This window comes from Oncorhynchus nerka, linkage group LG11 (genome assembly GCF_034236695.1).
Source record: "Oncorhynchus nerka isolate Pitt River linkage group LG11, Oner_Uvic_2.0, whole genome shotgun sequence".
Classification (NCBI taxonomy): Eukaryota; Metazoa; Chordata; class Actinopteri; order Salmoniformes; family Salmonidae; genus Oncorhynchus; species Oncorhynchus nerka.
Window position 1 is genome coordinate 31,346,119 of NC_088406.1, and position 26,880 is coordinate 31,372,998.

Here is a 26,880-nt window from a genome sequence, read left to right on the forward strand (position 1 = left end):
CACTTTTAAAGTCCGCTGCCTATGATGAAGCGTGAATTATCCGGAACTGACGTAAAAGGGCGAATGATGTGGCACAAATTGGAAGTCAATGTGAAATAAGTATAAATAAGTGTTTGCCATCTTAGATAAATTAAGGTTTGTTTTAGACTGTTCAGAGGCCAAAGGCAAAGATGAAATGACAGGTGGAACAATCATATTGGTTTGTCTTTCCTTCCAGAGATATCCCTAGCGGCTTCCGGATTGATAACATTCTGACAAAGATGGTGGCTAAATGAAGACATCTAACTCAGGCCGTTTAACTTCGAATAAAATGTCCCAGTTCCGGTTTGCTTAAGGGGGTGGTTCTCAATGCGATAGCAGCTGTGTCTTATCGGTTTTAGTTCACTGACTGTACATGAACAAAAACGATTAGGGAGTTGGATGTCTTGCTTCCTCTTCCGTCTCAGATTTTGATCCGTTTCCGCCGCCATTGCAGGTTTGGACTGAGATCAGTGTTTAAGACACTGCTATCCATCCATTCCGGCAGTGGAGAAAACGCATAAACATCCGGCGGCTACACTTGACATAATATTTTGAAAAATATTTCCAATAACAGCTTGCTTGGACGTAAATATTCACTGTCTGACTACGACTTACGAATCAGTGAGCGAGGAGGTCGTAGCTAGCACGGTGCTAACTTAGCCAGCTAGCTTTTGAGCTAGAATTCCAGGACTCCGTAGAAGCAAAGGACATCCGCAATGGCTCAAATACTACCTATTCGCTTCCAGGAGCACCTGCAGGTATGAAAACAATATAGCGAAATACTGGTCGTGGCGAGGGCTCGTAACTATCGCACTAAACCCCTCCAGATCTTTATCGGTTGCTTGACGATTTTCGCTAACTGTTAGCTAGCTAAGCTAACTGTAGCTGGCAGTCCAACACCCGCAGCGAAATGAATGACCTCTCCTCCCCGTTGCCATATTATGCTAGCTAGCTAGCGAAAAGACTAGCACAGTGATTTGTGGTTGCCATCAAACGTAACGTTAACTGCTTTTATATGATGGCTGCTATTTTGATTTTAATTGGCCTGCTAACTCAAACATATGTCATGTTAAGTAATGGCTAACTACTTAACTAGATAGATACGTTTCTGTTTGACAGTCCATTCAATAACAGCCAGATAGATACATTTAGCTATTTCTGCTAGTGTTGACACTGATCTTAGATTACCCCTACCCTGACATTCAAGTGAGGCAGTTGTTCAGTAAACTAAAATGGTTTAATCCACAGACAGATGTTCTATGGTTAAAACAACATGGCTTTCTACAATGCCTAGCTAGTTAGTATTATTTATTTTGATGTAGTTGCTATATCTATGGCCATAGGATGATAAAAGGGTAATGGGTTTGACTCAGTACAAATGGATAGCTACAGTACGAATTATCATCAACATAAAATCTTAATCTCTGCAATGATCATTAACCTGTGCATGAACCTTAAGGTCGGTTAGCCCACTGAACTAAAGTGTTGGCATTAGTTCCAGGACAGGAGCCAACACGTTTTCAGGTCTCAGACAAGATCACTCACTCATCATGCAAGCGTAGTTCACTGAATCACCTCTGCTACACAGTCACACTAGCAATTGTTTTTTTTTCAATCAAAATCTTTCTAACAATGTAATTCCATTTCCTTTAGCTCCAGAACCTGGGGATCAACCCAGCTAACATTGGATTCAGCACCCTGACTATGGAGTCTGATAAGTTCATCTGTATAAGAGAGAAGGTGGGCGAGCAGGCACAGGTTGTCATCATTGATATGGCCGACCCCAACACTCCAATCCGTAGGCCCATCTCTGCAGATAGCGCCATCATGAACCCTGCTAGCAAAGTTATTGCCCTCAAAGGTAAGGACTTCCACTGAGCCTGACTTGTTTCCTTTGACTGAACTAATATGTTTTTAACAACTTAATTCACCCAAACTAAGTGGTTAACTTCAACTTTCACTGCTGTAGGCCTTCATTTTCCTATGTGTTGCTGTCCTAATATTAAAGGGAGTTTGTGTATGTACGATTTTGTTTGTCAGCAAGTTAATAATCTAGGCCTGTCACATTCTGCTTCACCTGTTAATGACCATATACAGGCCTGTCCATTTATTTTTTGTTTAAAAAAATCAGAAGTAAAACTGCTTGTGAGTTGCAATTTATAGTCTAAAATTGAAACAATTGAACCCCTTTTGTACACTGATAAAATTGTCATACTATCATGAATGCTTTTTCTATTTTTGCTTGTTTTTGCTCTTTTCGTTTCTTAATGCTTTCTTATATGTTTGCAGACGGTGAGTTGGATTTTATATATCATGAGTTGTGGAAGTTGTAATCATGTTTGCACTGTGTTGGAATGTCTGCCCAGTACTGTTTATGTTCTGTTTACATAGGAAAGAGTGCTTCCATTCTACTTTCGAACACAAGGGGATTGTTGTTTTTTTTAAACAGGAGGCTATAGGGTAAATGGCAAACAGAATAGGGATGTTCAAGGGAGTTCATCAAGACCTCTAGGTTTGAGGAAAAAAGGGTTAAAGTAAAAACATCTGAGAATACATTGTGCACCTTTTATATTGCACACTACTGTCTCAATTGCGTAGAGGTCAAGGCTAATGCACAGACTGAGCCAGTGAAACATTCCTCTGAAGCAAGATCCTTGTGATAACTTTTGATAATGTATTATTCATTCCCCTATTATGACTATATCCAGTTTGAGAGCTGGTCTTGGACTATAGGCCAAAATAGTCATGGTTTGCATGATTTTTGTCAGTGCATCCTGGGCTGCAGTGTAAGAACCTTGCATTCAGAGACAAAGTGTATTGCAGATTAGACTTAGAGAAAATCAGATGTGCAATGCAACATTTCAATACTAGACTATTGTAGCCAAATTAATTTGTATTTGTGTTGATTTAATATTGATTTGACACTTTATGTATTCTATTTTAAGCGTTCACTTGTCAGACAAGATACACTAATGACCAAAAGTATGTGGACACCTGCTTGTCGAACATCTTATTAAAAAATAATGGGCATTAATTTGGACTTGGTCCCCCCCTTTGCTGCTATAACAGCCTCTACTCTTCTGGGAAGGCTTTCCGCTAGATGTTGGAACATTGCTGCAGGGACTTGCTTCCATTCAGCCACGATCATTAGTGAGGTCGTACACTGATGTTGGGTGATTAGGCCTGGCTCACAGGACTTCGGCGTTCCAATTCATCCCAAAGGTGTTAGATGGAGTTGAGGTCAGGGCTCTGTGCAGGCCAGTCAAGTTATTCCACACCGATTTCAACAAACCATTTCTATATGGACTTTGATTTGTGCACGAGGGCGTTGTCATGCTGAAACAGGAAAAGGCCTTCCCCACACTGTTGCCGCAAAGTTGGAAGCACAGAATCGTATAAAATGACTTATGCTGTAGCATTAAGATTTCCCTTCCCTGGAACTAAGGGGCCTAGCCCAAACCATGGAAACAGCCCCAGACCATTATTCCTCCTCCACCAAACTTTACAGTTGGCAGTATGCATTGGGGCAGGTAGCATTCTCATGGCATCAGCCAAACCCAAATTCGTCTGTCGGACTGCCAGATGTAAAAGCGTGATTCATCACTCCAGAGAACCCATTTCCACTGCTCCAGAGTCCAATGGCGGAAAGCTTTACACCACTCCAACAGAAGCTTGTCATTGCGCATGGTGCTCTTAGGCTTGTGTGCGGCTGCTCGGCCATGGACACCCATTTCATGATGCTCCCAACGAACAGTTATTGTGCTGACGTAGCTTCCAGAGGCATTTTGGAACTCCGTAGGTAGTGTTGTGGCCGAGAATAGATTTTTACATTCTACCTGTTTCAGCACTCTGCGGTCCTTTTCTGTGCGCTTGTGTGGCCTACCACTTCATGGCTGAGCCATTTTTGCTCATAGACGTTTCCATTTCATGATAACAGCACTTACAGTTGACCGGGGCAGCTATAGCAGGGCAGAAATTTTACGAACTGACTTGTTGGAAAGGCGGCATCCTATGACGGTGCCACGTTGAAAGTCACTGAGCTCTAAAGTAAGGCCATTCTACTGCCAATATTTGTCTACGGAGATTGCATGTCTGTGTGCTCGATTTTATACACCTGTCAGCAACGGGTGTGGCTGAAATGGCCAAATCCACTAATTGAAGGGATGTCCACATACTTTTGTGTGTACAGTACCAGTCAAAAGTTTGGACACCTTGTTCCAGAGTTTTTCCTTATTTTCACTATTTTCTACATTGTAGAATAATTGTGGAGACATCAAAACAATGTAATTGCACATGGAATCATGTAGTAAACAAAAAAGTGTTAAACAAATCAAAATATATTTGAGATTCTTCAAAGTAGTCACCCTTTGCCTTGATGACAGCTTTGCACACTCTTGGCATTCTCTCAACCAGCTTCATGGGGTAGTCACCTGGATTGCATTTCAATTAACAGGTATGCCTTAATGCGTGTTGGGACACAGTAGGGGTGGTATACAGAAGATTGTAAAATACCAATTCCATATTATGGCAAGAACAGCTCAAATAAGCAAAGACGTGATGGTCAGTCAATCCGGAAAATGTCAAGAACTGAAAGCTTGTTCAAGTGCAGTCGTGAAAACCGTTAAGCGATATGATGAAACTGGCTCTCATGAGGACCACCATAGGAAAGGAAGACCCAGACTTAACTCTGCTGCATAGGTTAAGTTCATTAGACTTACCAACCTCAGAAATCGGCAATTAACTACACTTCAGATTGTAGCCCAAATAAATGCTTCAGACTTGATGTATCAGATACATCTCAACATCAACTGTTCATATGAGATTGCATGAATCAGGCCTTCATGGTCAATTTGCTGCAAAGAATTCACTACTAAAGGACACCAATAAAAATACTTTCTTGGGCCAAGGAACACAAGCAATGGACATTAGACAGGTGGAAATCTGTCCTTTTGGTATGAGGAGTTAAAATGTGAGATTTTTGGTTCTAACCCCCGTGTCTTTGTGAGATGCAGAGTAGGTGAATGGATCTCTGCATGTGTGGTTCCCACCGTGAAGCATGAAGGAGGAGGTATGATGGTGCTTTGCTGGTGACACTGATTGTGATTGACTTATTTAGAATTCAAGGTACACTGAACCAGCATGGCTACCACAGCATTTGGCAGCGATATGCCATCCACTAAGCGCAAACCAGATGGACTATCATTTGTTTTTCAACAGGACATTGACCCAAAATGCACCTCCAGGCTATGTAAGGGCTATTTGACCAAGAAGGGGTGTAATGGAGTGCTGCATCAGATTACCAGGACTCCACAATCACCTGGCCTCAAACCAATTGAACTGGTTTTGGGATGAGTTGGACTGCAGAGTGAAGGAAAGGCAGCAAACAAGTGCTCAGCATATGTGGGAACTCCTTCAAGACTGTTAGAAAAGCATTCCAGGGGTCTACCTCATGAAGCTGATTGAGAGTACAAAGCTGTCATCAAGGCAAAGGGTGGTTAACACCTTTTTTGGTTACTACATGATTCCATATGTGTTATTTCATAGTTTTGATGTATTCACTATTCTACAATGTAGAAAATAAGAAAAACCCTTGAATGAGTAGGTGTGACCAGACTTTTGAAATAGTACTGTGTATATACAGTGGGAAGAGAAAGTATGTGAACCCTTTGGAATTACCTGGATTTCTGCATAAATTGGTCATAAAATTTGATCTAATCTTCATCTAAGTCACAACAATGGCCAAATAGTCTACTTAAACTAATAAAACACAAACAATGATACATTTTTATGTCTTTATTTAAGACACTATGTAAACATTCACAGTGCAGGGTGGGGAAAGTATGTGAACCCTTGGATTTAGTAACTGGTTGATCCTCCTTCGTCAGCAATAACCTTAACCAAACGTTTTCTGTAGTTGTGGATCAGACCTGCACAACGGTTAGGAGGAATTTTGGACCATTGCTCTTTACAAAACTATTTAAGTTCAGCAATATTCTTGGGATGTCTGGTGTGAACCGCTCTCGAGGTCATGCAACAGCATCTCCATCCGGTTGAGGTCAGGACTCTGACTGGGCCACCCCAGAAGGCGTATTTTCTTCTGTTGAAGCCATTTTGTTGTTGATTTACTTCTGTGATTTGGGTCGTTGTCATGTTGCATCACCCCAACTTCTGTTGAGCTTCAATTGGCGGACAGGCCTAACAATCTCTTGCAAAATGTCTTGAAAAACATGGGAGTTCATTTTTCTGTCGACGATAGCAAGCTGTCCAGGCCCTGAGGTAGCAAAGCAGCCCTAAACCATTAAGCTCCCTCCCCCATATTTCACAGTTGGGATGAGGTTTTGATATTGGTGTGATGTGCCTTTTTTTTCTCCACACATAGTGTTGTGTTCCTTCCTTCCAAACAGCTCAACTTTAGTTTCATCAGTCCACATAATATTTTGCCAGTAGTGCTGTGAAACATTCAGGTGCTCTTTTGCGAACTTCAGATGTGCAGCAATGTTTTTCTTTGGACAGCAATGACTTCTTCCATGGTGTCCTCCCATGAACACCTTTCTTGTTTAGTGTTTTACATATTGTAGACTCGTCAACAGATGTGTTAGCAAGTCTTTAGCTGACACTCCAGGACTCTTCTTAACCTCATTGAGCATTCTGTGCTGTGCTCTTGCAGTCATCTTTGCAGGATGGCCACTCCTAGGGAGACTAGCAACAGTGCTGAACTTTCTCTATTTACAGACAATTTGTCTTACCGTGGACTGATGAACATCAAGGCTTTTAGAGATACTTTGTAACCCTTTCCAGCTTCATTCCAGTCAAAAATGCTTAATCTTGGGTCTTCTGAGATCTATTTTGTTCGAGGCATGGTTCACATCAGGCAATGTTTCTTGTGAATAGCAAACTCAACCTTTTTGAGTGTTTTTTTAAAGTGCAGGGCAGCTCTATCCAACATCTCCAATCTCGTCTCATTGACTGGACTCCACATTAGCTGACTCCTGACTCCAATTAGGTTTTGGAGAAGTCATCAGCCTAGGGAATTCACATACTTTATCCAACCTACACTGAATGTTTAAATGATGTATTCAATATAGACAAGAAAGATACAATAATTTGTGTGTTATTAGTTTAAGCACACTGTCTATGGTTGTGACTTAGAGGAACAGATCACTTTTTTTTACCAATTTATGTAGAATTCCAGGTAATTCCAAAGGGTTCAGATGCAAAAAAAGCAATTGTATAATGTAAGTGATCAATGTGTCATTTCTCTTTGCATTCGATGGGCTAGTTTTATTTTTTTAAATGTAACTCTGATTTGTAGTCCAGGTGTATAGCATTACACAACCGGAAATGTAGGCCTATAGACTTTTGAGTGGTGAAATTTGTTAACAATAGTAGGTTCATCATAGGCTACAGACACAGGAAATTAATGAATAGGAAACCCTTTCCTTGCTCCAATAATAAGCCAGTGATTGGAAAGCCTGAAATGGAATGGTTGTCAGTCAGTGCATCCAAAGACACTTCTCGTACGTCAACGCATCAGTTTGTGTTTTGTGGTCTTGCGTTAATCCGCATTCAGGCCCAATCCCAAACTTCTTAATTCATCTCAGGATGAGCATACTGTGGTTAGGAATCCTGTAGAGCTGCTCTAACTCCTGGAAGTTCACCTATGACTAGGCACATAAAATAGTAGGACTTTTTAACAGTAATTAATGGAAGACCTTATACAGTTCCATCAAAGTATTCATACCCCTTGACCTATTCCACATTTTGTATTTACAGCCTGAATTCAAAATGTATTAAAATAAATCTTAACCATCTACACGCAATACCCCATAATGGCAGTGAAAACGTGTTTTTAGAATTGCTTGCAAATTTGATTGAAAATAAATACAAGTATTCACACCCCTTTGCTATAACACTCTAAATTGAGCTCAGGTGCATCCAATTTCCTTTGATCATCCTTGATATCACTACAACTTTATTGTAGTTCACCTTTTGGACAATTCAATTGGTTTGACATGATTTAGAAAAACTCACCTTTCAATATAAGGTCCCACAGTTAACAGTGCATGTCAAAACAGAAACTATACTGTTGTCGTGTCTTTGGCATCATTAAACTGAAGATTAATCTTTATCAAATGACTCTCTGTAATTATTGTTACGTGATTAAACTGATTAATCATGTAACTGTAATTAACTAGGAAGTCGGGGCACCAAGGAAAATATTCAGATTACAAAGTTATAATTTTCCTAAACTTTTCAGATATTTTCATATCTAATCAATAGTCTTCTGATTAATGAATTATTTATTTTACCTCACGTTAGTCTCATTCCAAACGTCGTAAATTGTTGGTTATCTGCACGAACCCAGTCTTCACTGAGTCATCCATACATCGTCTTAGTAAATAAATGATTTAACTAAGTCATTCACAGAAATGCATAAACAAACATTAGATAGTTACAAGGAAATGATAACGGAGTTTCCCTAGTGGGATAACCGGCATCGGCGGCTTGGTGTACAGAAGGGAAGTTGGGGTCGTCTGAGAAGACAACACACAGTTGATAATTATAACAATTGAAATGCTAATCCTTTGCACATGAACGCTCAGTGTGTCGTCGGGTCTCTGTTGAGAAGTTTGTTTCTGTTGGAGAGTGTCCGTCCTCTCTCTGTCGTGGTTAGAATGGATAGTTCAGAGTGACATTCATTCATGTCATTATAGAATAGATTTTTCGGCGGTTGTCGGTCTTCGCGTTCAATGATACCGAATTTCTAGCTGCAGACTAGTAATTCATATCAAAGACTTGTTCTTATTCTGTCGGTATCGATAGTCTAAGAGTTTAACCACATGTTATGGTTAAAAGATAAACAGCGTTATGGTAATGTGGCTGTATTGGCTCCCGTGAGTTTCACAAAATTGTACCAAATGGACCAGTTCGTAGCTGAATTCTTCACCGATCTGTTATACCTTCTCCAGAACATAAATGTTGTTCGGACCTCAGGTTCTGTGTGGTGGAAGAAATTCCTTTGTTCTCTATGAAAATCCACTCTGTCTCTATACTGTGGCCATGAGGAGATAATCTCCTCTAGGAATTTACAACCTCTCTCTGACCACAGCAGCCTGGGTGTAGAAGACAGGGAGAGGGGGATGGGGCTTGCTGTACCCAAAGAGGGCAACGTCATGACAATGTGAAGTCCAAGGATTTGTCCGTAGATCTCCACAATAGAGTTGTGATGAGGCATATGTCTGGGGAAGGGTATTAAACAACCGTGCAAGAAGGACCTTGGTCAGGGAGGTGGTCTAGAACCCAGTGACCACTGACGGAACTATAGAGTTCCTTGACTGAGATAGGAGAAGCTGCCAGAAGGACAACCGTGTCTACAGCACTTCACCAATATTGGCTTTATTGGAGAGTGGCCAGACGGAAGCCACTCCTGAGAAAAATGCACATTACCGCACATCTGGAGTTCGCAAAAAGGCATGTGAAAGTCTAAGCGCAAAAGATTTCTTTGGTCTAATGACAAATGTAAATCTTTGGCCTGAATGCAGAGAGCTATGTCTGGAGAACCAGGCACAGCTCATCAGCCTTCTAACACCATCCCTACATGAGGCGTGGTGGCAGCAGCATGCTATGGGGATGCTTTTCAGCGGCAGGGACTGTGAGACTGGTAAGGATGGAGGGAGCAATGAATGGAGTCAAATACAGGCAAATCCTTGATGAGAATCTGCTTCAGAATGCAAAAACGACCTTAGACTGGAGACAAGATTTATGTTACAACAGGACAATGACCCTAAGCATTCAACCAAAGCACCGCTGGAATGGCATCAGAACAAGAATGTGAATGTTCTTGAGTATCCCAGCTAAAACCCAGACTTTAATCCCATTGGAAATCTGTGGAAAGGCTTGAAGATTGCTGTTCACTACTGCTCCCCATCTAACTTAACAGTGCTTGCACATATCCAAGACATTGATTGCACATATCCAAGACAACTCAAAGCTGTAATCACTGCCAAAGGTTCTTCTACAAAGTATTGACTCGGGTGTGAATACTTATGTAAAATACATATTTCTGTATGTCATTTTCAATAAATTAGCAACATTTCAAAATATCCTGTTTTCCTTTTGTCATTATGGGGTATTGTGTGTAGATCGGTGAGAAATCTATTAGCACCATTTTCAATTCAGGTTGTAACACAACAAAATGTGGAATAAGTCAAGAAGTGTAAACTTTCTGAAGGAACTGGTTTGTAAAATTATCAGTTCACCCAGTCACTAGTGGTTGCTGTTTATTAGCCTCATGTGGATTGGTGACGTCTTACCTTTTTTTGTATGGAGTCTTTTCCTTCCTGAATGCAGATCTTACCACGTTATTGGTTGCCCGTCGTTGTGGTCTTGCTTTCTGCATTGCAAGTGCTGTTTTGTTTGGTCATTTGGTGGCACTCGCACCAAACCATGACTACCACTATTTCTAAATCAAGTGAAATTTGGTATTACAGTATTTTCATTTCCCCTCTAGTCTGTTTGTGTGTGGTGATTAGTAGTTTACATTAGTTCGTGGATATACAGTGTTAGATCATCATATTGCTAAACCTTTTAATGTGTGAATTTTCAGCTGCAAAAACCCTCCAGATCTTCAACATTGAGATGAAGAGCAAGATGAAGGCTCACACCATGACTGATGACGTCACTTTCTGGAAGTGGATCTCCCTCAACACTGTAGCACTGGTCACAGACAACGCCGTCTACCATTGGAGCATGGAGGGAGACTCCCAGCCAGTCAAAGTCTTTGACAGACACTCCAGCCTAGCAGGCTGTCAAATCATCAACTACCGCACTGACGCCAAACAGAAATGGCTGCTTCTCATTGGGATTTCAGCACAGGTACTGAAATAGAGGGAATTAGATTGGATTTATGGTTGACGCTAGCTGTATTCTACTGAAGTGACTTGCGTTTTTTTTAATGAGTTTGTCATAAAGTTAATCCGTGTGAGTATCAACACTAATGTACAGCAATACACTGACCTGATAGATGCTAATAACATGCTTTTTGGCTGTTTTGAAGCTTGCACAGCATTATTAAGTGTTCTGCCCTGATACGGCTTAATGTACCTCTGGAAAATACTGCTGTAGCACAAGCTCTTGTACAGTATGTGTATTCCTTCATTTTAGCAAAACCGTGTGGTGGGAGCCATGCAGCTGTACTCTGTGGACAGGAAGGTGTCCCAGCCCATTGAGGGCCACGCCGCCGGCTTCGCCCAGTTCAAAATGGAGGGTAATACAGAGGAATCCACACTGTTCTGCTTCGCTGTCCGAGGGCAAGCTGGAGGAAAGGTAGGAATCTCCAGCTTGGACATGGAGTACTCAGGGAGGGCTGGAATGGAATGGAAAATGAGCAAATAAGACTGGGAGATGTCTCATTGTTTTTGTTTTTTTCCTCTGAATGTGTTTTTGCTTTCCTAGTTACACATAATTGAAGTGGGAACCCCACCAACAGGCAATCAGCCGTTTCCAAAGAAGGCAGTGGACGTGTTCTTCCCTCCTGAGGCCCAGAATGACTTCCCTGTAGCCATGCAGGTACTGGAACCACTTCACAGACAAGAACTCAAACCTGTTCCATACAGTCATGCAGGCCCTCTGCATTAATACCTGTTATGCTACAGCTTCTGAAGCCTTGTGTCCCTGCTCTCTGTCTTCTAGATCAGCTCTAAGCAAGATGTTGTCTTTCTTATCACCAAATATGGCTACATCCACCTGTATGACCTGGAGACTGGCACCTGTATCTACATGAACCGGATCAGCGGGGAGACCATCTTTGTTACAGCCCCACATGAACCAACCGCTGGCATCATTGGAGTCAACAGGAAAGGACAGGTATGTCTCCACTGGTAAATGGGAGTGTTTTCGTCCTTTTATCAGGAGTAACCAGATGCCAGTGGGCTGATCAATGAGTTTCCTGTCCAAAACACACATTCATTAAATATTCAGGAGGATGGAAAGCTGATCCATGTCTGTAGAGCCTACTGCTCCATGTCTCCTCCTCAGAATTCACAAACACTGTATACTGTACCTGTGTGATGATGGCTGAGAGTCCCATATATGTGACAGTGGAAAAACAGGGTGTGTTTGTGTGGAAGTGTGCTTTTATAAATAAAAATAAAAGGTATTATTTTTAACCTTTTTATTTAACTAGGTAAGTCAGTTAAGAACAAATTATTATTTTCAATGACGGCCTAGAAACAGTGTGTTAACTGCCTTGTTCAGGGGCAGAATGACAGATTGTTACCTTGTCAGCTAGGGGATTCGATCTAGCAACCTTTCAATTACTAGTCTAACGCGCTAACCACTAAGCTACATGCCACCCCAAATTGACGTGTGTGTGTCTGTCACTTGGTGACCTTGGCTGAGGGAAGCCTTGTTTAATACTGATCTAACGGCACCTCCAGCAGAGAGCAGCATGTGAAACACAGTTGGAGATCCTGTCAGGCCAGGCGTCCTAATCTCCTTAAAGCTCCTGGCTCTCTAACCCTCCAGTCTGCTGCTCCTTTATATCTTAATGTAACACACACACACACAGACATCATCATGGAGCAGTGTGTTTCTGTGTAGTTAATTCACAAATGCTATTCTCTAGTCTAGCAACATTCTTTTTACACGTTCAATTAAATTCTGAAGAAATATGTGAGTTTAACAAAGGAATTATATACCAGTTTTGTTAAATTTGTCAGTACATATAAACTAATGTAATAGTACACATATTTTCATGTCTGTATAGTAGTGGACTCTCTAACCCTGTCTGTGTGTTAATGTGTTTGTCCAGGTGTTGTCAGTGTGTGTGGAGGAGGAGAACATCATCCCCTACATCACCAACGTGCTCCAGAACCCAGACCTAGCCCTGCGCATGGCCGTGCGCAACAACCTGGCTGGGGCCGAGGAGCTGTTCGCCAGAAAGTTCAACACCCTGTTCGCTGCAGGGAACTACTCTGAGGCTGCCAAGGTGGCCGCAAACGCTCCCAAGGTACTGCCAATGCACCAAAACGCACAAACTATTCAAATCATGATCTGGTAAATGTTTTTTGGATGATATTTCAGCTGCCTTGTGTATAATAAGGTTTCTACTACTACAGTCTTCTATCATGTTCACATTTTTTGAAAGTCAAAATGCTCCTTTCCTCCTCCTCCCCAGGGTATCCTGCGTACCCCGGACACCATCCGTAAGTTCCAGAGTGTGCCGGCCCAGCCGGGCCAGACCTCTCCACTGCTGCAGTACTTTGGCATCCTGCTGGACCAGGGCCAGCTCAACAAGTTTGAGTCTCTGGAGCTGTGCAGGCCCGTCCTACAGCAGGGACGCAAGCAGCTGCTGGAGAAATGGCTCAAAGAGGACAAGGCAAGGAAACCATAGTTATCATAATAAACTGAGACTATAGTTGTCGCTTACTGTTGAGTTTGGATGTTCAACATTGAGCTTAACAGTTTTATTTTCCAATTATGTATTGCTCAACATATAGCACTGGGCTGTTCAAATGTCCCTATAACTATTGGGCTGGTTAGGACTTTATTCGTGACAGTGTTGGTTAGGGATTTATGAAAATTGCATGTGTTTTTTTAATAGCTGGAGTGTTCAGAGGAGCTGGGGGACCTGGTGAAATCAGTGGACCCCACTCTGGCTCTCAGTGTCTACCTCAGGGCCAACGTGCCCAACAAGGTCATTCAGTGCTTCGCTGAGACCGGACAGTTCCAGAAAATTGTCCTCTATGCCAAAAAGGTTAGTTGTGGTGTTTCTATCTTTCTAAGTCCTTACCAATATAACATTTGACTTGACGCAAAATGGAATTCTTTAATATGGTCAATTAGATTGTATTCCGTTTTTAACTAACGGATGCGTTTTCCGTATTTCCCTTCTAGGTGGGCTACACTCCAGACTGGATGTTCCTGCTCAGGAATGTGATGAGGATCAGTCCAGAACAAGGCCTGCAGTTCTCCCAGATGCTGGTGCAGGATGAGGAGCCCCTGGCCGACATCACACAGGTCAGACGGCTAAACGTCTTCACCACCTCAACCATTAATTTATCGTCCTATTTCCCTTACATATACATTTTCTGAAGGAAAAAAACCTTGTTCAGTGCTGCGCTGTGAGGTGCTGTATACAGTAACATGATTGATGTGTGGTAACTGATGTATTGTCTGTTTCCCTGTTCAGATCGTTGACGTGTTTATGGAGTATAACCTGATCCAGCAGTGTACCTCTTTCCTCCTGGATGCCCTGAAGAACAACAGGCCTGCTGAGGGGCCTCTGCAGACACGCCTGCTGGAGATGAACCTGGTCCACGCCCCACAGGTACACACACATCACACCCCATTCCACACAGACCCAACACTTACACAGCAATTGTATGCATGTTTTTTCTTTTAGTGCCACACTCTTATTTGCTTCTCTTCCACTGACTCGTGATGTCATGGATTTTAAATTAATGTATGATGTTTTTTTTCTGCTTCAGGTGGCTGATGCCATCCTGGGCAACCAGATGTTCACCCACTACGACCGTGCCCACGTTGCCCAGCTGTGTGAGAAGGCTGGCCTGCTGCAGAGGGCTCTGGAGCATTACACCGACCTGTACGATATCAAACGGGCTGTGGTGCACACACACCTGCTCAACCCTGAGGTATAGGACACTATCTAACACAACCACACACTGCATGGAATAGAATGTCCTGGAGTGTTCATGGTCTTGGTGAACAAGTGTGTACTTGCTGTGTTTTGCTCTTAATAAAGCTTTATTGACTAATGTGTGCATTCTGGTATTTTTCCTGTCTGTGCACTGACTCTGTGTATTGACTCTGTCCTGCAGTGGCTGGTGAACTTCTTTGGCTCCCTGTCAGTGGAGGACTCTTTGGAGTGTCTTCGGGCCATGCTGTCGGCCAACATCCGTCAGAACCTGCAGATCTGTGTCCAGGTGGCCTCTAAGTACCACGAGCAGCTCTCCACCAACTCCCTCACTGAGCTCTTTGAGTCCTTCAAGAGCTTCGAAGGTAAGCAGACCATACACCTGACGCAAACCACCTAGTCTTGTCCTCACCTGCATGGAACATGGTCATGACTGTCTCAACAACCACATAGTTGTTCATCCTACCTCTCTATCTATGGGGACTAAGTTCTGTCTCTATTCATTCCAGGTCTGTTCTACTTCCTGGGTTCCATCGTTAATTTCAGCCAGGACCCAGAGGTCCACTTCAAGTACATCCAGGCAGCCTGCAAGACGGGACAGATCAAAGAGGTGGAGAGGATCTGCAGAGAGAGCAACTGCTACGACCCCGAACGAGTCAAGAACTTCCTCAAGGTAAGGAAGAGAAGTAGGCATACTATAGTATGACACCACAGCTTACTTCAGTCTTTATTTTGTTAATTACCCTGAAAGCCAAGTCTAGCTGTTAGTTTGATTATGTGAGCTGATATCAATATTTCCTCTCTTTACAGGAAGCTAAGCTGACTGATCAGCTCCCCCTGATCATCGTGTGTGACCGCTTCGACTTTGTCCACGACCTGGTCCTCTACCTGTACCGCAACACCCTGCAGAAATACATTGAGATCTATGTGCAGAAGGTACATAAACTCATATTAACCTGCCTAACAGCTTTTTGTTTGTATACACACACACCATTGTACGATATGTGAATTTTCTATAAGAAAAATGTGTTTGTGTGTCAGGTGAACCCCAGCCGTCTGCCGGTGGTGATTGGAGGGCTGCTGGATGTGGACTGTGCTGAGGATGTGATTAAGAACCTGATCCTGGTGGTGAAAGGACAGTTCTCCACTGATGAACTAGTGGCTGAGGTGGAGAAGAGGAACAGGTAAGGACTGTGGGGACCGGGAGAGGGATGTCTCAGCCCAGACTGGCTTTATGCTGTAGTGCATTTAATTGTGACATTACTTCTGAAAGAGAAAGTAGGATGAAGGGGTGCTGTTTGACCCACTTAAAAGTGTAAATATATCTAGTTTATGAGCACCTGAAACTTGAAGATGTGTATTTGTTGGCTCCAGACTGAAGCTGCTTCTGCCTTGGCTGGAGGCCCGTATCCATGAGGGCTGTGAGGAGCCAGCTACCCACAATGCCCTGGCCAAGATCTACATCGACAGCAACAACAACCCAGAGCGCTTCCTGCGTGAGAACACCTTCTACGACAGCCGCGTGGTGGGCAAGTACTGTGAGAAGAGGGACCCCCACCTGGCCTGCGTTGCCTACGAGAGAGGACAGTGTGACCAGGAGCTCATTAATGTGAGTGGGGAAATAAGAATGACATATTTACTTGACTAATACATTGAAATGTTAATTTTACACTGTTTGCGTATGTTTTCCCTCACTACTGATCATCTTACATTTCCTGTACAGGTGTGCAATGAGAACTCTCTGTTCAAGAGTCTGTCTCGCTACCTGGTTCGCCGTAAAGACCCTGAGCTGTGGGCCAGCGTGCTGCTGGAGAGTAACCCGTTTAGAAGACCCCTCATCGACCAGGTATGGACCTGTTCCTGCCTGTTTGAAATGCAAACCTCATCCTCACTAAAACCATGGGCCAAAATGTTCTGTGATGTCCCACCAAAACGTTGCTTATATTTCGCACGATGGTTAAATTGTTATTTGTGACTTGTTTGGCTATAAGTTTGCAGAATGGTGACTATTCTCTCCATTCTGGAATGACGTTTGTTGTCTTTCATTCAGGTTGTTCAGACGGCCCTGTCTGAGACACAGGACCCAGAGGAGGTGTCCGTCACAGTCAAGGCCTTCATGACTGCAGACCTCCCCAACGAACTCATTGAGCTGCTGGAGAAGATCGTTCTGGATAACTCTGTCTTCAGTGAACACAGGTACTAGGGCTACTGAAGCTCTGCTACCTGTGCTCACTGGCAGACTGAGCTGTCCATTGTGTGTCTGCTCTTTCAATATCAGGCTTGTTTGTAACTTTAAATGTGTTGTTTTAGTTTGTCATGCTGAGCAGAGTTCATCTGTGTTTTTATTCAGAAACCTGCAGAACTTGCTGATCCTGACAGCCATCAAGGCAGACCGTACCCGTGTGATGGAGTACATCAACCGCCTAGACAACTACGATGCCCCCGACATCGCTAACATCGCCATCAGCAACGAGCTCTTCGAGGAGGCCTTCGCCATCTTCAGAAAGTTTGACGTCAACACCTCCGCCGTGCAGGTCAGTGGTTGAGTCTTTTTGCTCTGGCAAATAGACCATTGACCAAAATGTTGCTTGTTCAATTCCCGTTGTGGGCAATGCTACTGGTCTGTCTGAATTCTATGGATTAAGAGGTGAACTTGACAAAAGTCATTTCTGTGTGTTTTTAGGTTCTGATTGAGCACATTGGGAACCTGGACCGGGCCTACGAATTTGCTGAGCGCTGCAACGAGCCTCCAGTGTGGAGCCAGCTGGCCAAGGCTCAGCTGCAGAAGGGTCTGGTGAAGGAGGCCATTGACTCCTACATCAAGGCTGATGACCCCTCTGCCTACATGGAGGTGGGCCAGGCTGCAGCCCAGAGTGGTAAGAGACAAAGAAAATGATCCACGTATTGTCCAGCATACAACCAACATTAGGGTTTTTCAATGTAGGCTTGCTATTGAAGGAGAAGGTATTCACCTGCATCCAATTTGGGGGAAAAGTAGTCTGGCTATCAGTCTCTAACATTCCACTCCTTGTGTCATATGCTAAAGAGACGGGACTTCCTGCAATCTCAAAGTTGCAGAATCCAGGCTAGGAGAAAAGGGTTTAGTGAAGTAAATATAAAAGTTCCTCTTACTATCTTCAGGTAACTGGGAGGACCTGGTGAAGTTCCTTCAGATGGCCCGTAAGAAGTCCCGTGAGTCCTACGTGGAGACAGAGCTCATCTTCGCCCTGGCCAAGACCAACCGCCTGGCTGAACTGGAGGAGTTCATCAATGGACCCAACAACGCCCACATCCAACAGGTACGCTCTGAACACAAAATACACATACTGGCGCATACACACACCGGCATACCCCCACACACGTTTACCTGACACATCCTTCTCCATCACTGCTGACCAGTATCATACCTTTTTTCTTATGAAGTATTTCTCTATTCCAGGTGGGTGACAGGTGTTATGATGAGAGGATGTATGATGCGGCCAAGCTGCTCTACAACAACGTGTCCAACTTCGGGCGGCTAGCGTCCACCTTGGTCCACCTGGGAGAGTACCAGGCCGCCGTGGATGGAGCCCGCAAAGCCAACAGCACCCGCACCTGGAAAGAGGTGTGCTTTGCCTGTGTGGATGGAAATGAGTTCCGCCTGGCACAGATGTGTGGCCTGCATATTGTTGTCCATGCTGATGAACTGGAGGAGCTCATCAACTACTACCAGGTAAGGCCCATTTGGTTCAATTACTACCAATATTCACTCTCATAGCAATTGCCTTATCCTGGCCAGAGTTAAATAAAATAATTTACCATACCATAGCATGTGATAAATGTGTTTTTAATGGTCCTGTGTTGATTGAAGATGCCATGGTTGTGTTTGTCTCTAGGACCGTGCTTACTTTGAGGAGCTGATCACCATGCTGGAGGCAGCCCTGGGCCTGGAGCGGGCTCACATGGGCATGTTCACCGAGCTGGCCATCCTCTACTCCAAGTTCAAACCCCAGAAGATGAGGGAGCACCTGGAGCTCTTCTGGTCCAGAGTCAACATTCCAAAGGTAAGAGGGGGGAAGAAAGCTACGAGATGGATGTCTATATGCAAGCGGATTGAAATGATCTGCAAAGTCTTTATATTTTGATATTTGTTCATATGTTATTTGAATGCAGCAATGTGTGATTTAGTGATTCATATCTTTGTGTGCTGTTTTTGGGGTGGGTGACGATAATGTTAATGTGTGTCTTCAGGTCCTGAGGGCTGCAGAGCAGGCCCACCTGTGGGCAGAGCTGGTCTTCCTCTATGACAAGTATGAGGAGTTTGATAACGCCATACTCACCATGATGAGCCACCCCTCAGACGCCTGGAAGGAGGGACAGTTCAAAGACATTGTCACCAAGGTAACTGACTGCAACAACACACAAGCTCAGCATGTCATGTCTTAGATTTGCAAACATTTCGTATTGGTTGTTGTCATGATGTATTCCTTGGTCATTGTATGTGGCCAAGTATTTGTCACTGACTAGAAATCCACATCCTGCAGCTGAAATGTATGAGGCTTGTGATTCCAGGTGGCCAATGTGGAGTTATACTACAAGGCTATCCAGTTCTACCTGGAGTTCAAACCATTGTTACTGAACGACCTGCTCATAGTGCTGTCACCACGACTCGACCACACCCGCGCAGTCAACTTCTTCATGAAGGTACTAGGATGCTACTCTGTCCATACTTGATAGCTTCTTGTATGGCAATCTTTGGCATTCAGAACGACCTGCTTGACTGTTCACTGACTGGACTTTTTTCTCTGTCCACCTCCAGACCAAGCAGCTGTCACTGGTCAAGCCGTACCTGCGGTCAGTGCAGAACCACAACAACAAGGGTGTCAACGAAGCACTTAACAACCTCTTCATCACAGAGGAAGACTATGCGGTACTAAGATCTTTTAACATAAGCTTAGTTTTTCATACTTTGGCGAGAAGAATCTGTGAAAACACTGAAATTACCATTGTGAAAAGAGAACGTTCCTTTGTTGAAAAAAAGTCTGCATTCATTTTCTGTCATGCAGAAATGACTTTCTCTCTTATTGTTACACCTCTGTCCTGTCCAGGCCCTGCGTGCCTCCATTGATGCCTACGACAACTTTGACAACATCACCCTGGCCCAGGGCCTGGAGAAGCATGAGCTGATTGAGTTCAGGAGGATCGCTGCCTACCTCTTCAAAGGCAACAACCGCTGGAAGCAGAGCGTGGAACTCTGCAAGAAGGACAAACTCTACAAGGTCCAGCTTCTCCTCAACTTTATATCAAATACTAATATTTTGTCTAAAGACCAGTGATCATCAGCTCACACGGATACCCATGCTGCTGTTGTTTTTGTAAAATGTATGGATCATAACATTGCTTTTTGATGTCACTGTCTGAATTCTTTCCCTGTGTCTTCCTTGTTTTGATGTGTATGTCTGTGGCGTTTTGTGTGTAGGACGCCATGCAGTATGCGTCTGAGTCGAAAGACCTGGAGCTGGCTGAGGAGTTGTTGGCCTGGTTCCTGGAGGAGGACAAGAAGGAGTGCTTTGCCGCCTGCCTCTTCACCTGCTACGACCTGCTGAGGCCTGACGTGGTGCTGGAGACGGCCTGGAGGCACAACATCATGGACTTCTCCATGCCCTACTTCATCCAGGTCATGAGGGAGTACCTCTCCAAGGTGGGTTAGTTTGGCCACGCCTTGGATGGCAGTTCACTCCATAGGGTATTTTATACAGAGTGTGGTAAGGGTTTTTTGTGCTTAGGTTATCAGTGTCTACAGTGAAAAGTAGGTTACTATTAACATGGTGAGGCAATTCGTTGTCAGGTGATGTTTTTAATGTACCAATTTACCTTTTTGAGGAGGTCACCTTTTAGGATCTTGTAAACAACCACAACTTCAGCCGATCACATCCTCATCCTGTTCCGTTTCTCTGTCATGTTACCGGTAATCATGTCTTCCGTTTTGATTTGGGTTTTCATCTCTGCTACTTTTCCATACAAATGTTAACGTCAGGAGATTCATACTGCTTAGTATTTTTCCATGCCACATATATATATATATATTTGTCATATGGCAAGAAATAACAGAAATATCACTTCTTGTGGTAGAACATAATGGTAGTATCGGCTATAGTCTGCTGGGATCCAGGACAAACAGGAAGAAATAGACTGCTATGTACATAATTATGCATGGTGTATGATGATTACTGTAATGATATTTTAAAAACAGGTCTGCTGATATAAAATATCTAACTTAAAAGTACCACATTTGTATCAAAAGTGGCTTATTTCCATCTCTCACTGATAGTTTTTTTTTTCTCTCTGATTCCACGTTTGTTCTCTCTGTTGGGAGAGAGTTGGTTTTGTTTTTCTTCTTAAGTTGCCTCTCTGAATTCCCTTTCAGGTTGATGCGATTAAGGAAAAGGTGAAAGTCCAATCCATTTCCAGTCATTCTTTTTGACCCTCTGTAGTCTGTAGTTTGGAGGAGTGAAACTAGAGGAAACTGCATGAGTCTGTCCCCTCCCCATGTCACTGCTGCTTCTGACTCCACACCTTGACTAGACCCAGAATGGTCTGGAGTGGGGCTCTCTCACCCTGCCTCTGGGGAGCTGCTGGGCATGCTGGGGTTTGGGATGGCTCTATTAGCTATTGTTCTTTGTTCCAGGGTTGAATCAGTGACTGACCAATCAGGATTCAGGAACTCATTCACCCCAGCAACACCCAAACAGAGGGATGTTTAGTTCCGTTCCATTGAGGCTGCCCACATAAACCAGCAAACTCAGTAACTGTCCAGGAGCAGGAAAGGAGAGCTCTACTCTGGATAACCTACTGTAGTCAGACAATACTCTCCCTTAGACCTGTAGATACTAATGAAAAACTACCACTGTCTGCAATATCACTGGTCTGCTGTTGGCTTGAGGCTGTGATAATCTCTACCACTTGCCATTTAGTGGTCAACCTTGGTAGAGTACTGGGGTTTGATTTGTACTGAAATGAATGCTGAAACAGCCCTGGGACCACATTGAATGTGGTTTGACCAGAGCTTAGGGCCAACATTGTTCAATTTTGTCCTTTTATAGTGAAGTAATGTAGCCTCATATTTGGGCTATGTACAGCTGGAGACGGCTGCAAAGTGGGAGAATAGAACACATTGTGTATGGAAATATTGATCCTTCTTTCAGAGTACCCTTCTATGTAACGGTTTACGGAATTAACTCTCAAAGTAAAAAATGCCTAGTTGTAAATATTCTCAACAAATTGTGACATGTATGGAGATCTTTTTTGCATTTTATTATAATTGTTCCTTTTATTTGTTATATTAGTTGTACTGTAGTGTCTTTGCTACTCCAGAACTGTAAAGTGTGGTCTGTTCAATGACAAGTGGGGTACTGTGTGTACATAGTGTGTAGAACGCGTGTAACATACTTACATTGTATTCAGGGCAAGCATGCGTTTCCCCCGCCCATAGCATTAGCAGCATTTTTGGACAGGCTTGGAGACATTGTTGTTGGCTGTGCCTGCTTCTGGACGCCTTGACTGGCCGTACAAACCATCCCTCCATCCTCACTCCCTCCACTGTGGCGCTCTGCCTTTCTCATGCACTCTTCTAAACAGAGAAATGACCTAACTGCTGCTTCGGCATGTCTCTTTCCCCTTCAATGAACCTACAGCCTGTTTACCTGCATCTTAAAACAATGTACTGACTGTTTTGGCAGAAGGCAAGTATGTAGAGAACTGAACCCTACGTTGTGATCTGACAGGAGAGAAGTATATTCATAGATGACTTATGGTTTTGTTGAAGTGATCTTGTGAATTTTCAGGATGCATAGGTTGTGTATGTCTCTCATATTCAAGATGCTGCTTGCTTGAACCTGTGAATTGTCAGTCTTGCCTTTTCTTTTACAATTCCTGCTCTAAGCTGCTTAATAACTCATCAAGCAGACCAACATGATAAAGATTTCCCTTATTTGCTGGTTATTGATCATTTTAGTATAAATATAATCTTTCACTTTTAAAACTTTTTATTTTTATTGAGGTTTCCAGTTGATTCATTGAATCTGTTTGTTCAACTTCATGGTAGGGAAAGTTTCTTGTTGGTGTTAGCATTGTGATAGTGCTTGTAATCCCTGGTAGTTATTTTTCTGTGATTGTTGGCCCATATTAGAGCTGTTGAAATGGGTTTGGTTCTCTACATACTGTCCAAAAACATGGAAATAGATGCATCTGGTGGCTGGATGGTGGGACCATCTTTATTTATTTGTATTTACTGTGCCTTTGGAAAGTATTCAGACCCCTTGACATTTTCCACATTTTGTTAGGATTCAGCCTTATCCTAAAATTGATTAAATAGCTTCTCCCCCATTAATCTATACACAATACCCAATAATAACAAAGCAAAAACAGGATTTCTTTTACATTTTTGTTCATTGATTTTCATTTATTTAATCCATTTTAGAATAAAGTTGTAACGTAACAACGTGGAAAATGTCTAGGGGTCTGAATACTTTCCTAAGGCACTGTGTGTATGTATATACAGTACCAGTCAAAAGTTTGGACACAGCTACTCATTCAAGGGGTTTTCTTTATTTCTACTATTTTCTACTTTGTATAATAGAAGTGAAAACATCAACTATGAAATAACACACATGGAATCTTGTAGTAACCAAAAAAGTGTTAAACAAATCTAAATATATTTGAGATTCTTCAAAGTTGCCACCCTTTGCCTTGATGGCAGCTTAGCATTCTCTCAGCTTTTGCTTCATGAGGTAGTCACCTGGAATGCATTTCAATTAAGAGATGTGCCTTGTTAAAATTGTATTTGTGCAATTTCTTTCCTTAATGCGTTATAGCCAATCAGTTGTGTTGTGACATGGTGGGGGGGGTATAGCCTTATTTGATAAAAGACCAAGTCCATATTATGGCAAGAACAGCTCAAATAAGCAAATAAGCAAACAAAAATGACAGTCCATCACTACTTTAAGACATGAAGATCAGTCAATCTGGAAGATTTCTAGAACTTTGAAGTTTCTTCAAGTGCAGTCGCAAAAGCCATCAAGCGCTATGCTGAAACTGCCTCTCACGAGGGCCGCCACAGGAATGGAAGACCCAGCGTTACCTCTGCTGGAGAGGATAAGTTATTTAGAGTTACCTGCACCTCAGATTGCAGCCCAAATAAATGCTTCACAGTTCAAGAAACAGACTCATCTCAACATCAACTGTTCAGAGGAAACTGTGTGAATCAGGCCTTCATGGTCAAATTGCTGCAAAGAAACCACTACTAAAGGACACCAGTAAGAAGACTTGCTTGGGCCAAGAAACACGAGCAATGGACATTAGACCGGTGGAAATCTGTCCTTTTAGTCTGGAATCCAAATTTGAGATTTTTGGTTCCAACTGCCGTCTTTGTGAGACTCAGAGTAGGTGAACGGATGATCTCCACATGTGTGGGTCCCACTGTGAAGCATGGAGGAGGTGTGATGGTGCTTTGCTGTCTGTGATTTATTTAGAATTCAAGGTACTCTTAACCAGCATGGCTACCACAGCATTCTACAGTGATACACCATCCCCATCTGGTTTGCGCTTAGCAGATTTATAATTTGTTTTTCAACAGGACAATGACCCAAAACACACCTCCAGGCTGTGGTAAGGGCTATTTGACCAAGGAGAGTGATGGTGCTGCATTAGATGACCTGGCATCCACAATCACCTGACCTCAACCCAATTGACATGGTTTGGGATGAGTTGGACTGCAGAGTGAAGGAAAAGCAGCCAACAAGTGCTCAGCATATGTGGGAACTCCTTCAAGACTGTTTGAAAATCATTCCAGGTGAAGCTGGGTGAGAGAATGCCAAGAGTGTGCAAAGCCGTCATCAAGGCAAAGGGTGGCTACTTTGAAGAATATAAAATATATTTAGATTTAACACTTGTTTTGGTTACTACATGATGTGTGTTATTTCATAGTTTTGATTTCTTCACTATTATTCTACAATATAGTAAAAATAAAGAAAAACCTTTAAATGAATAGGTGTCAACTTTTGACTGGTACTGTATATATTAATTAGTGTTCTGTTTAGGCTTAGCTGTGTGTATCTAATCTGAAATTAGACTCCTTTACAACCCTAATGCTGGGCTGTCGTGGTCAAGCTTGGTAGCTAGTATCGCCAGTAGCCACTAGTAACTGTGCCTGACTAAAAAACCTTCCCACACACCGTAGCATGGCCTGCCTCTTGCGGCCTGTTTTTTTTGTAAAATCTTGACTTTATTCATCTCTGCCTGTCAGGAATGGTCCCATCGGCCAGCCAGTGAAATAACCCAGAGGTCAGTTATATTGGCATCTCATTAGAGCTCCCCTTGCTGGTTGTGTCTGTGGTTAACATGCTCACCTCTCTCCCTGCCTCTCAGGTCGACAAGCTTGACGCCTCCGAGTCCCTGAGGAAACAGGAGGAGCAGAACACAGAGTCCCAGCCCATTGTTTATGGTACGGTGGCCTGACCTCTACATAACCCTGCCGCTCTATTGGTTGAATATGTTAAAGGGGGTCTATAATGCTTTGAATTTGTAGCACCTGGGCAGTGTTAACCCTTTGGAGTTTGTTTGTATATTAGTAGTCTTGTCACGAAGCTCATGCTAGTGTCCTGTGTTTGTGTTGCAGGCACGCCCCAGCTCATGCTCACTTCAGGCCCTGGTCAGGCTGTGCCCCCCCAGCCTGGCTATGGAGGCTACGGCTACCCAGCAGCACCCACCGGCTACGGCCAACCTCCCCAGCCTGGCTTTGGCTATGGCATGTGAACGCCCACCACCCCTGACCCCTTAGTCACCTGTTTGTCTCTCCTTGTGTTCTTCACCAGCTTACCATGCTCACAATAGGGGATACAAACAACAAGAACCTGCGCTCTTTAAATTATTTGTATTATGTTCTCCTTTAAACTGCAATGGACTTTTATTTGTATTGTTTTGAACAGAAATTTGACCACATTTTTAGTTCTTCACATTCCATATTTGACTACTTAACACTTACTAGAATGATGATTTTTGTGTGTATTTTTTTTATTTTATGGGGTTATGTATGTAAGTGGACTTGAGAAAGAAGCAATTAACTTTTTTTGAAGTAGTTTGGAGAAGCATCTAATTTGCACTCTGTCGTGAGAAGAAACTAATATAGAAACTCTTCATTTTGATGTACTGAACGTGTGAACAGCTTACATTGTCTATTCGTCTGTCTGTATAATGCATTTCATTATTGTATATTCTGAAAAAAGGTTACATATAATATTTGAACATATATTGCCACTTCAACACTAAGTAACAATAGTATATTCTGCACAGGCGTGTAGCTTTGAGTTTGAAATGCGTACGGACGTATGTGTCTGAGAGTGTGTGTGTGATCTAAATAAGAATTTTAATCCCCCTTGTTCTATACTGGCTCTCCAGTCAACCCCAATAGATGTTAGTCCTCCTTTGTTGGCTACATGTGTTTAATCTAGGTGACCTTCTGTTGTGCTGTGTACAGTGCTTGTGTGAGACTGTATGTGCAGGGGGATCGAAGGCTGACTCTTCAGACCCGTACGTTTGTATTTAGTCACCACCCTCCTTGTGCTGAGGTCTGTGTATGCCAGGTGTTGTGGTGTTCTAGGTCACCATATTTTTGTGTGTACAGAATAACGATCGTTTAAAAAAAAAAAAAAAAAAAGTGGAGATCTTGCTCGCCGTCCTCCACGGCCCTGTCCCGTTTGGTTCGGTCAGTGCGATTGGCTCTGAGAACAAATGGAGGAATTGGAGGACAGGGCTGTTCTCCTTTGGTGTCCTAATGTCAACTTGTTTAGATCAGTAACACTCCTGTAGGTTATGTATTTCAATGGTTATTATGAAGAATTAGTTCAGTACTACAGCATACAGTTCTTTGTCAAGAATGGTCTGAAATAAAAGCCTGTATTTACCTTGATGTATTCCCAAAGTGCTTTGAGCTGTGTGTGTAACGTATCATCCTAATCTCTGAACATTCCTATTATATTAACAATAAAACATTTTCATAAAGACCATGCTGGAAGAGAAATATAAAAGCCTAAAGTCTATCCTGTAGATAAAATCTTGGTCCCTGTATGACGAAGTTGTTAGGCACAGTCAAATAATTTTATCCTACAAAGAAAACATGTCATAACAGAATTGACGTTTTCACATAATCACAGTCTATATAAGCAATC

At 42.9% G+C, this 26,880-nt stretch overlaps 1 protein-coding gene across 4 annotated transcripts; it reads left to right on the forward strand.

Moving 5' to 3' along the window:
• The first annotated feature begins 432 nt into the window (after positions 1-432).
• LOC115136673 (clathrin heavy chain 1-like) lies at positions 433-26,621 on the forward strand. Of its 4 annotated transcripts, XM_065024397.1 has the most exons (33): positions 433-779; positions 1,675-1,882; positions 10,628-10,896; positions 11,185-11,346; positions 11,476-11,589; positions 11,713-11,886; positions 12,833-13,030; positions 13,199-13,399; positions 13,625-13,777; positions 13,918-14,040; positions 14,213-14,350; positions 14,511-14,675; positions 14,862-15,042; positions 15,187-15,350; positions 15,488-15,613; positions 15,719-15,861; positions 16,052-16,286; positions 16,401-16,523; positions 16,728-16,873; positions 17,028-17,211; positions 17,361-17,553; positions 17,819-17,976; positions 18,117-18,389; positions 18,553-18,720; positions 18,908-19,057; positions 19,229-19,360; positions 19,476-19,586; positions 19,765-19,935; positions 20,136-20,357; positions 21,084-21,104; positions 24,960-24,997; positions 25,082-25,157; positions 25,332-25,420. In XM_065024397.1, the coding sequence occupies exons 1-32, from the start codon at positions 738-740 to the stop codon at positions 25,110-25,112; spliced, it is 4,917 nt and encodes a 1,638-aa protein (XP_064880469.1). In that variant the 5' UTR covers positions 433-737; the 3' UTR covers positions 25,113-25,157; positions 25,332-25,420. The 4 variants fall into 4 exon arrangements, with proteins under 4 accessions (XP_064880469.1, XP_064880470.1, XP_029528166.1 ...); XM_065024398.1 differs by lacking the exon at positions 21,084-21,104; XM_029672306.2 differs by lacking the exon at positions 24,960-24,997 and having other exon boundaries at positions 434-779; positions 25,332-26,621.
• Positions 26,622-26,880: the final 259 nt, after the last annotated feature.

Excerpts from the sequence above, each read along its gene's own strand:
- LOC115136673 (XM_029672306.2), top strand. The coding sequence starts at position 738 with ATGGCTCAAATACTACCTATTCGCTTCCAGGAGCACCTGCAG. Across the intron at positions 16,524-16,727 it reads GAAGACCCCTCATCGACCAG|GTTGTTCAGACGGCCCTGTC; the intron begins GTATGGACCTGT and ends TCTTTCATTCAG. Across the intron at positions 19,361-19,475 it reads CAGTCAACTTCTTCATGAAG|ACCAAGCAGCTGTCACTGGT; the intron begins GTACTAGGATGC and ends GTCCACCTCCAG.